Source organism: Adiantum capillus-veneris, chromosome 2 (genome assembly GCF_014529385.1).
Source record: "Adiantum capillus-veneris isolate H3 chromosome 2, ASM1452938v2, whole genome shotgun sequence".
Lineage (NCBI taxonomy): Eukaryota > Viridiplantae > Streptophyta > Polypodiopsida > Polypodiales > Pteridaceae > Adiantum > Adiantum capillus-veneris.
The window spans coordinates 173,904,423-173,921,321 of NC_140932.1; the positions used below are offsets into that span (position 1 = coordinate 173,904,423).

The 16,899-nt window shown below is 43.5% G+C and overlaps 1 protein-coding gene across 1 annotated transcript in view; it reads right to left on the reverse strand.

Annotated features, from left to right (window-relative positions):
* Positions 1 to 16,556, reverse strand: part of LOC147464087 (uncharacterized) — a 39,521-nt gene extending 22,965 nt beyond the window's left edge. Inside the window, exons 1-6 of the mRNA XM_086492728.1 lie at positions 16,296 to 16,556; positions 16,162 to 16,218; positions 15,903 to 16,079; positions 15,634 to 15,739; positions 7,639 to 7,684; positions 6,289 to 6,385 (exon numbers count right to left, since the gene is read on the reverse strand). Of these exons, the coding sequence (XP_086348854.1) occupies positions 6,289 to 6,385; positions 7,639 to 7,684; positions 15,634 to 15,739; positions 15,903 to 16,079; positions 16,162 to 16,218; positions 16,296 to 16,493 (681 nt within the window). The 5' untranslated portion in view covers positions 16,494 to 16,556. The remainder of the gene's footprint in view (positions 1 to 6,288; positions 6,386 to 7,638; positions 7,685 to 15,633; positions 15,740 to 15,902; positions 16,080 to 16,161; positions 16,219 to 16,295) is intronic.
* Between the last annotated feature and the right edge of the window lie 343 nt (positions 16,557 to 16,899).

Here is a 16,899-nt window from a genome sequence, read left to right on the forward strand (position 1 = left end):
CCATATTCCTAAAAACTCCCAAGATCGGATCAAACGACTGAAAAGGTTGCCAGTTGGAAGCTCTCGTACTTTTTGGTGCCGGAGGAGGAGGTACCACCTAGGGCATCAGAGGGGGTAACATGTAGTTCAAAAATTGTTGAAAACTTTGCAACATCAAAAGATTCTGTCGAGGATGCCACGAAAGAATAGAAACTGAAAATATTATGTTGAATCCATAAACGCCCTGTCTTAGGTTCTTTATGGCTTATGCCATGTAAGACAGAGCGATGAGGACGGGAGCGCGCCCGATGCGCGATGAAGTAGGGGTTCGGGACCCAAATATACTTCAAATATACTCTTTTGTAGGACCGGTATGCTTTCACAAAAGCACACGCCTGATGCTCTGATACCACTGTCACAAGACAGGCACCACGTGTCAATAGAAAAGAATAGACTGAACAAACTTTTAGACATAGCAATTAAGGTACGGGACGGGAAGTTTTATACGGAGCGTTTAGTACGCGTACTAGACGTATTTTTTGAGGATTAATATAAAATACGTCATGTTTTTTCAAATATATTTTTTTATAAGTATTATATTATATGGGTCCACACAAAGGTATACAATTTATTAAAGTCAAATGTTGCACATAATTAAATAGAAAGTTGACATCTGTAAATCCTAAACTCATTGCTTAGTCAATGATAATTTCAATTCTTTACAGCGTACACAAATGTCAACAACCCTCTTTGCCATTTATAATAAATAATGGAGTCATACAAAAAGTGTTTAGACGTTTGTAACTTTGGTAAAATTGACTACCTTTCAAAACTTTAAGGCAAGCCAACTAAAGTCTATAAACTGCCCACGTTTTTTAACAAAGCAACACACTGAACTTTGGACTAGATGCTTTTGAGTTTGAAGGCTTTTCAAGTAAACTGCTTTTCATAGGCCAAGGGCCTTTAAATAAGTGCAGAGGGCTCAATCTTTGGCACGCTTCAGTGAGAAGGTGCAAAGCGCGAGTACCGGCATTGTACTGACTTCAAGTAATATAAAGAAATACCGAAAGGGGTGCCAAGGTTTGGGGCCAATACTCTCTGGGGTGGAATTCTGTCACTCCGTGTTGCGTGTCGTCTCTCTTTCAGTTCAGTAGTTATTGAAGCATAGCAACTAAAAAACGCGTTTTTTAAATAGAGTACAAAACGGGACGTTTTAAACCAAAAGCTGCTAGCGTGATTTACGAAAATCCGTACAACTGCCACGTCAGCAACGCAAATCGCGGAGATCTGTACAAGTTGTCACGTCAACATGTCAACGCAATTTGTCCAACGTCCGTACTGATCCCACGTCATCAGTTGCTTTATTTTTGTCTTTGGGTTACTTGGGCCCCATCGAACGGGGTCCCATAAGTTGGCAGGAACTCCTCTTTAAAAAAATAGTCCACTAGGCAAGACTTTGCAAGTTGGTAAAACTTCTTCTGTTGCTTCTGCTTCTTCACTTGGGGTTTAGGCCCCTTGGCTGGGATCTGCAAGTCGGCTCCGTTCTTCAGTGACTTGACACGTCAGCAGTTTGTGACAATCGTGGAATCTTTCAAATACATCTTTCGGGCAATCAATGTTCAGAGTCGCTCTCCTATTGTCGTTGTGTCACGATCGGGAGCGCATAACAATAGAATTTATCTTTTAATGCTGAAGCCAATTGATATATATATATGTGTGTGTGTGTGTGTGTGTGTGTGTGTGAGTGTATATGTATACGTGTATATGTATGTATGTATATGTGTATACGTTATATGTATATGTATATGTATATGTATATGTATATGTATATGTATGTATATGTATGTATGTATATATATGTGTATATATATATATATTGTAAAGTGCAGCGGAAGTGAATGTTGAACTTTGCTCAAGATGAGTGCTCCGAACTGTGCTCAAGGATTCCTTTTACTTACGAAAAGGAGAACCTTCCGTTCCTTAAGTGAGAGAGTACAAGTAATCACAAACAAAGTGGATAAACACTGTGAATCAAGGTGCTGAGACTGAGAGATAGAGAGAGAAGAGAATACGACACCAGAATGTTGTCAAACCCTCCTCCGAAGGCCCCACTCTCTATGGCGAGAGCGGTCTACTTATGATTGCACAAATCTCTACAATGTTTGGACTTGCCGACGATGTCCACAACGATGAGGACGATGACGAGACGGGCTGAAATCTGAAAATGCTAAGGGCTGAAATCTGCAAATCTTTATCTGCTGAATTCTGACTCTATGTCGGTGACGATGTCGATGATGACGGTACGACAACGCCGCGCTGAAAACGCAGATGCCGAAATCTGCGTTTTCCGGGCTGAATTTGCAAACTTCGCGGGATCTGACCGTACGGCGAGGATTTGCTGTGGGAAGGTGAAATCTGCGAGGTTTGAGGGTTCTAATGCGGAAACTGACTGCTGAAAACTGAAAACGCCGAGTCTAGGGCTGATTCCGTCGCGAAGATCTGCAAAAACGCTGAGGTTGATCTGCAAACCAAAAATGCTAGTGTTGAAACTGTGTTCTGCTGCAAAAACGCTAGCCTCTTGCTGATCAAAAACGCTAGTGCTAAAAGTGTGTTCTGCTGCAAAAACGCTAGCCTCTTGTTGTTGCAATCTGCTAACGCTAGGGCTGATCTGTTGTCTCCGCTAACTCCAGGCTGTCCTTGATGAAAAACTATGGGCTGATCTTGGGTTTGTGGCTGCCCGGGGGGGAGTCTTGCTGAGAAGGTGTCTGCTGAACACTTGGTTCCTGTTGTCTCTTCTGCCAAAAAGTGCTAGCGCTTGGTTTTCTTATATATTAACTTAGGCAATTTGCCCTACCCAGTTTCCCAACAAAAGTCACTTAATAAATAAGTGAAAAATGTCAAACTAAGGTAAAATAGGTCTATGCACTGTAAAAATGCTCCTGATGGGTTCTGACTGTAATCTGATGATCATGCTGTGTGCAACCAAAGGATATGTATCTAATCTAAGTGTCTGGGCATGCACGGTCTGCGAACAGACTCACAAAGGTGCCAGATCACTTCCTATTCTAGACTGACTGAATTGAACTAAACCCTTGTCATGAAGTAGCTTGTCCATGTACACAAAGGGTTAGATGTGCACGTGACAATATATATATATATATATATATATATATATATATATATATATATATATATATATATATATATATAGAGAGAGAGAGAGAGAGAGAGAGAGAGAGAGGATCGACACAGTACTGGGACCAAAAGATACATAAGAGTATCTTTATTACTAAGGAGAAGTCTATACAAGCACTTGAATCGAACATATTACCACGTTTGTTCTAGATCAAACTCGATGGTACTTGAAAGCCTCTCCTTCCTAATCTCACGGAAAAACCCTTTTCTCGGGAAACTCTGTTCTTTATTCTGAATCCTCCAAAACCAGAATTCTCACCTCTGGATCTCACCTTCCAGGCTCAGGGCATGGCATCCCTGTAACTCTTTTCTGAGTATGTTCCGAGAGTCCTCCTCCCACAGAGATCTTAGGATCCACTCTCCTTTCTTGGACGTGAAGTCCTTCCTTGGAAATCTCAAATCCCTGTTCCCAACCTGCTAAAAACTCAGTAAAATCTTATAAGCTGAAACAATGCTTACACATTCGCAATCCAGGCGTCCCTGGATGCAGTCTCATGCCCAGATGCAATGTTAACATAGACCTCTTTACAAAAATCCATCTCCTTTCATAAAAAGCAACCCGCTTTCTGAAAAAGCAATTGTATTTCCTCAAAGATTCCTCTAAACCTGCTTACGCTGAGAGAAACACATCGACGCACACAAGCAACTTCATTCAAGGACTTGCTCATTTTTTGTGCACAATTTAACCCAGTTCGGAATTCTTCCTAACTATAAAATATTCCCATTCCAATGCTCCCATCACCCACCATGTGACACATCAAGAATACCCATCACCTAGTCCTTTCTTACCGAACTTACGGTACAATCTCCTTCACGATGCTCTATGTCATCCATCCCATGACGCATCCGAGATATCCGTTCCGGATGGTCGGATACTTCTTCCTGATGCTCTCTGCACCCATTCGAAGTGACGCATCAGAAATACCCATTCTTGGTGGCCCTTCACGTATCCCCCTTCACAGTGCTCCCGACATCACGTTGAATAACGACTAGAAATATATGTACTCAGATGTCTCAAGCAAGAAAAACCCTCTCACTTATAATTCCAATAATTCATTTAGAACTATATGCTCAAGCATTTAGCAACACGCAGGGACACAGTTGTTGATTTTAGAGTGGTGGACACCGATCTTCAACGTTGAGGAGTTTGATTGGCAACAACGGATCCCTCAGTTTCCAGTCACTCTTTCCTTCCCATCTCTCCTGGTCCACCTTTTGCGTTGTCTTACTCGCCTAGCTGCTAGATGAAGCCTGGTTATACCTGGTTCATTGGTTACAAAGACTAGCTCACCACGGATACATGTGCACGCCCATAGTGATACACATTCCCTCGACACAATTCGACATCAAGATCTTCCTACAGAGCGGTCCCGTTTACAGCATTTAGCAATACGACTGATCATCTAGAAACAGATGTTCAAAGCAAAAGGGTTAATCATGCTACTTGTTATAGAGGATAAAGAAGTTGAGAGGTGCCATGCTTTTGGACAAATTGTGAGAGGCTGCCCTACCCACCCTCCACGACTTGAGCCACGGCATCCCCCACCCTAGGGTGCCACAGAGGGCAACATGCTACTCCTCATACTTTTTGGCGGATATAGCAACCTACAACACAACCTCGACAACCTGTTTCTCAGCAGTTTCAACTACTCAGTTGGATTAGCCCTTGCAGGACATACCCTCTACTACTCCCGTTATGTCTTTTTCTAACAGGATTTTGCACATTGGTGTTCAATTGCGTAAGTCGGATGAGGGTCGCAAGGAGGCTTTTCTCTTTGGTTTGGACGAGTACATCAAATACGATGTGCAAGCTTTCAGCCCTAAGGACTACAATGACGCCGTCACAATCGCTCTCGCATAGGAAATGAAGCACAACAAAGGTAAGCCGAAGGAGAACAAGTCAAGTATTCCTTGAGCAGATTTTTATCAGGTGTAAACTAAAGGGTTTCCTGAGTTTTAGCCTTTCCTTTATTATCGTTGTTAGGTGGAGAATTTTGTGCTCTAGGTGTAGTGGAAGATTGAGAAGAAAAGGTGTTGTGGTTCTTACCATTCTACTGATTGGTTCGGCGGCCGCTGGCTGAATGAAAATCAGTAAAGGCAATCAGGCACAAAAAGCACCATCAGCCCCCGCTCAATCCAAAAAGACAGATTTGGGGGAGGCATACAACGCTTTGCACAATCTGCCAAAATAGGAGCACCCCCCACCCCCCCATATGGGGATGCAAACTCAATGCCCAACGCCATAGACACTCGCAGAGCCTCACAAGGCTGGGCATAGCCACAAAGAAGCCCTCACTCACTAGATCTAGCCGGGAAAACCTCCAAAACATGTTCAAGCATATGCCTTATGGAGAGCGACCACCTCCATCCAATCAAGGACAACCCCCTTTATCATCTGATCTCCACCACAGACACCTACACCTCTTCCGGGAAATCCATGGTTTAATACAGGATGTTATCCTGGAAGGGGTGGAGATGTCCGTGGTGGATGTTACCATGGCTGCTCGAGGATGTTATCCATCATCTACTGGAGGATGTTATCGATTCTATCCAGCACAAATTGTAAGAGCCCAAAGATACTTATACATGAAAAATCGAGTTCATGCCAATTCATTGCCCTTCGAAGTATTTAAAAAGATGATCATCCATTCTTCTGATAACAAGCATATTGCTTGCGTACCCATTATACAAACAGGCTCTAAGTTAGGGCTGCCAAGTTTAGTAGCAAATGGCCAGAAAGTGGCACCAAACAATGATCGGTGGACCGTGGAGCATGTCAAAGGAAGGATAGATCATAGACCTCCATTTACTGGTCAAATTTCAAAACAGGCTCTTACTGTCACATCAGCCAAACAATCTCCCCATTATTCTATATGGGGAGCTCAGGTGCAAAACTGTATATGTATGAAAGGGCCTTGTCAAAGCAAAGCAAGAGGCTACTTGTGACAACTCTTACTTACAACATAAGAAACTTTTATGTTCATTGCGAAAAGTTTCAACAACTCCATTCTCCAACCCTTCTTATATCAAAACTTCATCTAAACAAGACCCTGCTGTTCTAGCTAAAAAGCTCAAGTGCAATTTCTTCCAGTGAAGATATCAAAGGTGACTTACCAAAATAAATGAGCAGATAAGAAACTGAAGCCTTGGCACAGTGGTCATCAATAAAGCAGGCCATGCTAGCAATGGAGGAATAACACTCCAAACATACCTTAAAGGCAAAACAAAAGACATGTTAAATGCATTACTATTTCGAAACACTTTGCTTTGCAGCAAAAAAGGCCCCTGCAGAATTTTGCAGAGAAAACTAACAGCATCTAAATCTCTAGCACCTGTGTGCGTGAATCTTTCGTAAAATGAGGAAGGTTGAGCAAAAGAGTTAAATTAAAAAGATAATGCAATATGATTAGCATACTGAAAAAGACAAATAAAGATTCAAAAACATAAAAAAGGACGGAATCATACTATCCCATGATGGCTTTTACATACTGGCAAACGTGATAATTAAATCTATTAATTTACAAGATTTGCCGTCACTGCCTCCTCCCCCTCTCTCCCCCCTCTCAGGGTCACGACAGCAGCCCCTCAGCTCCACGTCAATTCCCTTGCAGCAGCCCCTCGGCTTCCATCGGCGGCTCCAGCCTCCCTCCCACAAAAGCCCCTGACGAGCACACTCCACAATAATTCTCTGGCTGTGTCTTGTGTAACATATAATGCCATCAATACCTCTTGAACATATACCTGGATGATACTAGAAGAAGTAATGTACACAATAATGAATGAGTAAAACCACATCTCCGATAACATCATCAATGTGCAATATTGGGTGTAGAATTGAACGGAACTTTTATGTTACAAATCTGAGACGTTTAAGTAGCTTACTACGCGATTCCAAACTATCTTTTAGCAAAAAAGACAAGAAACATGTACCACCTTGATACCCCAAATGACACTTTTCTATATAACCATTGAGATGTTAGTCATAATTCCATTCTACTATTTAGCGGAAAAAGGTATGCGTTAAATACCACCTTGATCACTAAACTGAATATTAGATTGTCAATTGAGATCTTTAAATAAAAGTGATAGATCACGCATAATTATGTTAAAAGACTGGATCTATCCAAAGGGTCTCTGGCACTGCGTTGAGTCATTCCAGGCTAGTCATGGAAATTATACAGGAAGCAAGGCAATAGGGGGCCTGATGTAGAGATTGCCCATCCAAAAACTTCCGATCAAAATCCAAGGATTTCCCTTTTAAACTGTAGTTGTTAATGTACAGAAAATTAGATCTATATGGAGTCCGAACGTCTTAAAATCACTAGCTGTTATACAGCACAGAGGAGACAAAACAGTGGAAACCTTTAAAGAGAGAAAACTATAAAATTGACCTTTGTGTGGAGCAAGAAACTTTAAACACCATTTTTCTCAAAAAATCAAGAGCCCTATTGAAGAGGTACTTACCGCACAGAATTGCTTGCATAGTTGAAAATTTTGCGATCTGGAGATGCTGTCAAAATCAAAAGAAAAAAGGGCATTTGTGCTCTATCAACAAAAAGTAACAACTGAGAATAGACATCTCTCAAAGTTTCTTTCAGCCTATTTAAGAAGCAAGGAAAATGAAAACCATCATAATATCTTGTAATGATAATGTTTTTGCACAACATATTCGGGGCTAAATTTTTAGAAAAATATAAGACCAATTCTATCCAATCATTTAGAAGCCATTTTGCATGTCTCTATGTGTACTCAATCTGATAGGTGAGATCTCGATGTGTAAGGTGCAGCGGAAGTGAATGTTGAACTTTGCTCAAGATGAGTGCTCCGAACTGTGCTCAAGGGTTCCTTTTCCTTACGGAAGTGAAAGCCTTCCGTTCCTTTAGCGAGAGAGTGCAATGGACACAAACAAAGTGAATGAACACTGTGAATGGAAGTGCATGAGACTGAGAGAAAGAGAGAAGAGAATACGACACCAAAGACGTTGTAAAACCCTCCTCCAAGGGCCCCACTCTCGATGGCGAGAGTGGTCTACTATTGATTGCACAATCCGGTACAAGATGCTGATGCAAATCTAATGGGCTATGTCGAGGCCGATGGTGGTGACGACGAGGACGAGACTATGGCTGAAAACTGAATGCTATGGAATGCTTGCGAATCTACTACTGTCGACGTTGACGGGCTAATCTGCTACTTTTCCTGCTACGTGAGAAAACGCTGAGATCATGCTGCTGGAAACACTGAATTTGCATGTGCAAACGCTGCTCTGCTGCCCTGTAAAACGCTGACCTGCACTAGTTCCAAAACACTAGCCAGGCTGTCATAAAAACGCTAGGCATGCTGCTATAAAACGTTGGTTGTTGGTGTTCCAAAAACGCGGGTTCATGAGGCTGGTTTCGCTATGGCAGCAGCGCTGAAAAATGCTAGGCTTCAAGAACTGAAAACGCTAGCTTGATGGGGAGATCTGCAAGCTGTATTGCTGATGCAGGGCTGAAATCACTGAGTTCCTCTTGCTGAAAAACGCCAAAGATCAGGGCTGAAAAACGCTGAAGTTGGCTTGTGGAAAACGCTATGCTATGGGGGTTCTTGTTCTTGCTGAGAATTGGTCTGTTCAACAATGCTCCTGCTGCCTCTTTTGCCAGAAAGTGCTAACCACGGACACATAGGGTTGGATGTGTCACGTGACATCCCCTCCTTTTCAAAGTGAGGTACTGGCACCGAACTGTATGCGGTCGAGGGAGATCGCCAATAGCATCCGGAATCTTGGAAAGGACTCTTCGCCGGCCCACTCTGATGTGTGGGTTGGGCGGTACTTGAACTTCATAAAGGTCTGCAACGCTTGCTTCTTTGGGCCGCGCCGAAAGCGACACAAAGTCTGTTGTGGCTCCTTCAATGCTTCAACTTCGTCTAGAGTCATGCTTCTTCCTTCTTCAAGAATCTCCATGGCTGAAAATTCCTGAAACCACTTCCAACACAAAAACATGAACACACCCATTCCATGTAAAGTGATGGAAAAAATTTAATCTTCCTAAAAGACTGTGCATGCAATGCAGATGAAACAAGGCCAACCCGTTCATCAAACACATGCAAAACATGGAATCCAAACTCATCTTTCTGATCTAAATCAATCAATTGTGGCAAATCATAATGGATATGCCGATGCTTGATGCTCAATTCTTCTTGTGCTCTTTCTACAACTGTGTCGTGCCAAGGAAGACAGAGGGAATGTGACTTCCTTGAATGCATACTTTTCAGCTTTTCATGAACAATCCGCATACATCCGTGCTCATTCATGAGTGAAACGTGCTCAACGTACAATATGTCATGCCTAGGAAAAGGGATCACATAAAGACGCTGACTAAAATACAGGAAACGATCACGAATGAAACACTCGATCACTGCGTGCTGACGATTCATTCGAACTCATAGTACTTCCTGTAAGGGTTCTTTGGACCTAGGCTCGAGAGCCAAGATCGGTTCGTCGTGCTTGATCGAATCTGCCTGGGGGGGGGGGTGTTGTGCACCTCGACTCGAAAGCCAAGATCGATTCTTCGTGATTGATCGAATCTGCAACGAAGTTAGGTTGCTAGAAAAAGCATCAACTAAGCCATCATTCTTGTGAAAAATCACGTCTTGATTGTACAAATCATCATGCTTGTGAGAAATCACATCATGATCATCATGCAAATCCTGTGTGTCATGCTTTGGAGAAGAAGAGACTGAGAGAGTCTCCTTCTCCTGAAATCCTTTCAATCTTCGGCTGCACATTAGAAATGAGAGATGGAGAATGAACAACTTGCTCTCCACGAATGACAATGGGAGAGTCACTTTTGGCATTGAAAGTGAACGTATTTTCCGCCCAATCAATGAGAGGGTTATGCTCACGAAACCATTGAATGCCCAAAATCATATCACATCCTGAGAGAGAAGAGACAAAAAAAAATCTACCGAAAGCAGCTTGTTGAACTGTAAATAACACATCAAGGCACTCTTTCGTGATGAGAGAGTCCATACCGAGAGCGAAGCCAGAAAACTCGAGAGGAGATTTCTGACTAATCTCTAGGCGAGCTCTCTCAACAAGAGGACTAATCACATCATGCATGCTGACTGGGTCAAACAATATGATAAAACGCTGCACCGTCATATGACCATAACATTTAATGAGAGACTCATCAATGGGAGGGTCATGAGCAACTTGGGGCACACTCGTGTTCTCATTTATTGCATTGACAGAGTAAGTGGGTTCTGTTGATTCTTTAGATTCATTAGAGTCAAGCTTAGGACATGTTCTTTTTATGTGACCCTTAATGTGACAATGAAAACAACGTCCTTCCTTAGAATAAGTGCTTTGCTCTTCCGACGTGATGTATCCTCCTAAAATTTCTTGTGCTACCTTTTCATCTGGAGTGAGCTTAGGTTTAGCAATTGTGTTAGCTTTACCCTTAGATTCACTTTGAGAGTTCTTTTCTGAGAGACTATTGGAAGATTGGTTAGAAGAGTTACCGTTCTTACCATTCTTACCGTTCTGAGGGTTCTGAGAGGTATGAGAGGTGCTTGTGGATGTATTGTTTTCCTTAGGCTTTCCCTTGTTGTGCTTCATCTCCTGTGCGAGAGCAATCGCTACCGCCTTGTTGAGATCGATTGGATCAAGCACCTCGACATCATACTATACTCGTCCAATCCATAAAGGAATGCCTCCTTGTGCTCCGCATCCCATTTGCGTAATTGAGTGTCGAGCTGCAAAACACGATTAGAGAAAGACCTAACTGGCATACCATTTTGCTTGAGACAACGCCGATCGTCCTTTAATCGTGCAAGATACTGAGGTGGCATAAACCGCGCCTTGAGCTTGTCTTGAAAATCGGCTCAATTGAAGAAAACGGACGTGAATTTGTCGGCTTCCTCTAGGTGCGCGACTAACTATGCCTCTTGACATGCGTGGTACCAATTGATGACATCACCGGCAAGGTACATAGCTGCCGTCAAAATCTTGCTATTTCCTGTCTTCTTAGTTATCGCAAAATAAGCATTAAATTGATGCAACCAAGAATGAATAACCGTAGCATCCATCTTACCATCATACTAACTAAACTGGATCTTCTCTGTGACTGAGTTGTTTGAGTCAGAATCTCGGCTTGCGCCACTGGATGAACTACCAAAATCTTTAGCTAGCTCGGACTTCGAGGCGAGAACCTGTCAAACCAATTCTTGCGTGCGTAGGTCTCTCTGAACCTCACGATCGACCTCCAAGGCCACTTGTCTTTCTTCGGTTGCCTCCTTTCTTTGTGCTTCTCTTTCTTTGCATGCATCGCGCTCGCGTTCCAAGGCAATGCTTGTTGTGCCATCAAGTCCATCATCGACTTGACCAAAGCCTCCATAGGATTTGGTGCAAACCGTGGCGTAGATGGGGAAGAGGGAGGGTCAGAAAAACCTCCTAGTGCGGAAAATTCTCTGTCACCTTCTTCATGCTCATCACCTTCATGCAAGGTATCCATTCCGCTTCGGGTGATGGCCATACATTGAAGTCGTGGGTCCTTAAGTTCACGAGGAACTTGGGTTCTTGTGGGTCTTGGGTTCTTGGGTTCTTGGGGGTCTTGAGTTCTTGAGGTTCTTGAGGTTCTTCTTTCGCTTGCAATCTGTGTTACAAAAGGATCTTCTCTTCACCCGAGTTCTGCTCTTTTCCACGGGCGCACCCCTTGACGGCCTTGCGCTCATACCAAGGTTGCTTTTTCCCACCTCACGTCGATTGGCCGACCGCTAAGTGCACAGTCCGCTCGCAATGAGTGAAAAGAGACACAAGGGGAGGCTGGACAAGCCCTTCTTTCTTGGGTTTCCTGTCACTCTTCAAAAACACGATTAGGAATCGACACGCTCAAGAGGACTTGGGTTACGTGCCACCGCAACAAGCAAAAAAAATTCATGTGGTTCTTTCCTTGAGTGATACAGAACACTGTCAAAGCTCCGATACCAATGTAAGGTGCAACGGAAGTGAATGTTGAACTTTGCTCAAGATGAGTGCTCCGAACTGTGCTCAAGGGTTCCTTTTACTTACGAAAGGGAGAGCCTTCCGTTCCTTTAGTGAGACATTGCAATGAACACAAACAAAGTAAATGGACACTGTGAATGGAAGTGAATGAGATTGAGAGATAGAGAGAGAAGAGAATACGACACCAGAGACGTCGTAAAACCCTCCTCCAAGGGCCCCACTCTCGATGGCGAGAGTGGTCTACTATTGATTGCACAATCTAAAAATCTGGTACAAGATGCTGATGCAAATCTAATGGGCTATGTCGAGGCCGACGGTGGTGACGATGAGGACAAGACTATGGCTGAAAACTGAATGTTGTGGAATGCTTGCGAATCTGCTACTATCGACGTTGACGGGCTGATCTGCTACTGTTCATGCTACTTGAGAAAACGCTGAGATCATGCTGCTGGAATCGCTGAATTTGCATGTGCAAACGCTACTCTGCTGCCCTGTAAAACGCTGACCTGCATTGATTCCAAAACGCTAGCCAGGCTGTCATAAAAACGCTAGGCATGCTGCTATAAAACGCTGGTTGTTGGTGTTCCAAAAACGCAGGTTCATGAGGCTGGTTTCGCTGTGGCAGCAGGGCTGAAAAACGCCAGGCTTCAAGAACTGAAAACGCCAGCTTGATGGGGAGATCTGCTGGCTGTATTGCTGATGCGGAATCGCCTACTGCAAGGCTGAAATCATTGAGTTCCTCTTGCTGAAAAACGCCAAAGATCAGGGCTGAAAAACGCTGGAGTTGGCTTGTGGAAAACGCTATGCTATGGGGGTTCTTGTTCTTGCTGAGAATTGGCCTGTTGAGCAATGCTCCCGCTGCCTCTTCTGCCAAAAAGTGCCAACTCTGGTTTGCATTTATATTATCTTAGCAAAATTGCTCTACCTAGTTCCCAATAAAAGTCACTTAAAATAATAAGTGAAAAATGTCAAAAATAGGGAAAATAGGTCTATGCACTGTAAAAATGCTCTGGATGGGATAGCATAAGGTCAGTAATCTGATGACGACTACGAAGACTTCTTGGAAGAAGAGTAGTTCAACAGACTATCCCGGCTATTTGGGTCGGAAGTCTACTTTTGAGGAAGCAACCAAATCCAAGAAGCGAGTACGCTTTGAGGATGATCCCAAATCATTGTCTTCATCATTTGACAAAGAGTTCCTCTTTCTCACACTCCAACGAGGAGGACAAGAAACACTGGAAGCGGAGAAAGACTCAGAAGAACAAGAAAACCAAGAAAAGAAAATCCCACAAAAAGTCTCAAGAACACAGCAAGCATTCTGACAATTCCGACGAGGCCTCGTTCTGACTCTTATGAGCCAATGTATGGGAACGATTGCACCAGCTCAATCACTTTGATCATCTAGAGAAAAAGGACAAGAAGACCAAAGATTTCAAGGAGAATGGGCAAGCACTCAAATTTGATGCGTTTTCACGCTGCAAGGACACCCATCAAGCCCTTGCATTCATAAAGAAGTTCATCATCTTTTCAGGAGGCCGTTTCTCAGAACACTCCAAAATACAAAGGGTGGTGTCTTATCTAAAGGGTAACGCCCAGCCATGGTGGTCTACCCTACTGATGCGTAGGGAAGCACCTACAAAATGGTTGAAATGCAAACACGTCTTCACTTCAGGATGGCTTACAAAGGAATATGAAGAGGGTGTCAACACGGCTTTGGGGATGCCAACTAGAAAATAACTACATCCTCGAGCCAAACATAATTAAGTAACGATTGACCAAAGTGGTATTGTTTGTGGATTTGGGGCAACCGTTGGTATAATACCTAAGGTCCTAAAGGCACACAAGCAAGAATGCTATAAATTGACATGGCAAATAAAATAGCAGTTATAAAGCACACAGCCCCTCCAAGGAACAAGGGTTTGGCTAGCAGATGAGCTTACTCCACATCAACTAAAAAGTTAAAGAAGCAAGGAAGAGCTACGAGTGACACTCAGTACTATGGAGGGAAGGAAAGGCAATCGTCAAGGAATTTTGTACCTCCCTCCCCGAGGAGTGAATCCAGCTTCTTGTTATGTGCTTAACTACTTTACATTTACATAAGTTTAATCCCCATTGTAAGAGCTATAATTACTTTTATTTTCCTTTTCACCCAAAGTGGAATGTACTCAGAAAAGATGTATCCGATCTATCCCCTGGTCAAGTTTGGCCTCACACAGGTACAATAAGTACGGTACAAAAAAACATTAAAATATTTGTGCAATATGGGTAATCACTACCAATAAGAATAATTCATTAGGTATTGGATACAAATAGCCGTACATGTCTATTTATGCATGCTTGCATACATGTAAATGCATGTATACATACATGCATGCATATTTATAGTGTACACATATGTACATGCATGTATACATCATATGTACACAACCCTAGATACATGTATGTGTTTGTGTGTGTGTGTGTATAAATAACAACCAGCACGTAAAATATTGAATACCCGCAAGGTATTTATCGTACGGTATGGGAAGATTTGGCCTCACTTGGATGTTAATATATGCATCTACCAAATGGACCCTTCAGCTCTCATCTATCTTGCACACATCAACTATTGGCAGCTTCCTCACCACAGAGAGGAAACACCTAACCCTCTAGGACCATGCCTCGGAGTACATGGTATGATGATGAGTGCAAAAACAACTCACACTCTGCTTTGTACACAGCATACATTGGGAAAGATCACAGAGTGTCAGGCATGCAAGGAGATGTGGACCCTCACCCGTTGTAAAAAGGGAGAGCTCACCAACTAGAGTTGTACCACTTATGTAAAGACGAAGCCATAGCCTTGCGACAGCTCAAAGAGCGTCGCCCACCCACTCCCAATGAGGACCAAGAGAGATGGCATGACAGCATACATTGGGAAAGATCACAGAGTGTCAGGCATGCAAGGAGATGTGGACCCTCACCCGTTGTAAAAAGGGAGAGCTCACCAACTAGAGTTGTACCACTTATGTAAAGACGAAGCCATAGCCTTGCGACAGCTCAAAGAGTGTCGCCCACCCACTCCCAATGAGGACCAAGAGAGATGGCATGACTATGTAAAGAGGCTCTACCATGCACTTAGGCAGCCATCAATAAAGAAGTGTACCACTTACGTACAGATGTAGCCATAGCCTTGCAACAACTCAAAGAGGGTCGCCCACCCACTCCCATTGAGAACCAAGAGAGATAGCACAACCATGCAAAGAGGCTTTACCATGCAATTAGGCAGCTATCAATACAGAGATCTAGTGCCTAACTATAGGAGAAAAAGGCCTACATTAGAGCGCTACAATGAATATATATAATCAAAACATAGCCAATCAAAAAAAGGTGCTTAACATATATGCCTAACAATGAGATCAAAGATTCGCAGAGCATAAGGCTAGGTACAACAAAATAAAAATTACAACTCATGAGAAGAATTCGATGATATTTACCCTGAATGCCCACCATGGCAAGGCCCCAGTGTGGGGCGCCCAAAAACGAAAGAATAACTCCGCCATAAAGTGTCTGAGCTTCTATAGGGTTAGCCGCTAGAACCTCCTGAAAAATCCCTTCACAAGAAAGATTTGCATCAAAAAAAATTACGAGACTGCTAAAAGCATGGCTTAACCACAGCAAGGATTACAAGCAGCACGACATACGCACATGTGCACAAATACACAATAACTAACAACTAACAAGCTTTAAGCATGTAAGAACTTACTGGCAAGGGAAGCCAGTAAGGGAAGGGTGGCGTTAGTGCGAGGAAAGGAATTGCACCGGTAACTCCAAGAAACATAGGCACAATGGGAGCTTTTGCGAAGTTAATCAAGATATTCCTGATTGAAAGTGTGTTTTGACCCTCGTTGGAGCTAGCTGCAGGGGGTTTCACCTCTTTATCCTAGCAATGCATACATATAGCCATTATCCTGTTGCTAGATGACCACATATATTTGCCAGATATCCAATGCATGGCAGACTACCTGCGAGGAAGAGCTCGTGCTGAAATGGCGATGGCATCCAAAGGTGGAAAGAGCATCCTGTCAAGATTTTGTATCTCAAAAGAGACAAAAACTTCGATCATACCTCGGAAATTTCTGTGGAGACAGTGAAGTACCTGCAGGTGGAGACAATAGGTAGAGCTCGCATTGGCAAATGGGCAGTGAGGGCCTCCAATCAAATGAGGCGGAAGAGGGGAAGAGAGTGGTGGGCGGAACAACGAGCAGAGTCGAGGCAAGCGCCTCGCAATCACAGTAAAACCCTTCGTCGCCATCGCACTAGCTGGCAATTCTTTCGCGCTGCCACGAAGTAACATACATCTGCACTTATTGTCGTGCGGCCACTCACACTCTGCACGAGGTACTAAACCGGCACCAAGTTAGACCCTCAGCACTAAAGGGCACGGGGCATTAAAGGAAGCTAAAGAGGTGGGATCTACGGCTGAGAAGCTCGGGCACAAAAGCAAAGGCGCGCAGGGCCGTAAGATGCCCAGAAGTAAACTAGGACGTCGAAAAGTAAACTTGGACATGGGCACACCCTGTCGACGTTTATTTATCATGCATTTGTTGCCCATTGTGGTCAACGTATGCGCATAGGGGGGTTGGATAAGTCATGCGCCTTGCCCGGCACCCACTAGGGTTCAAACCCGCACGCAACACCCCATGCCTCATTTTTTTGAGCCCTCAAATCTCCTTGAGATTCGTGCCCGGGCTTCTCAGCCG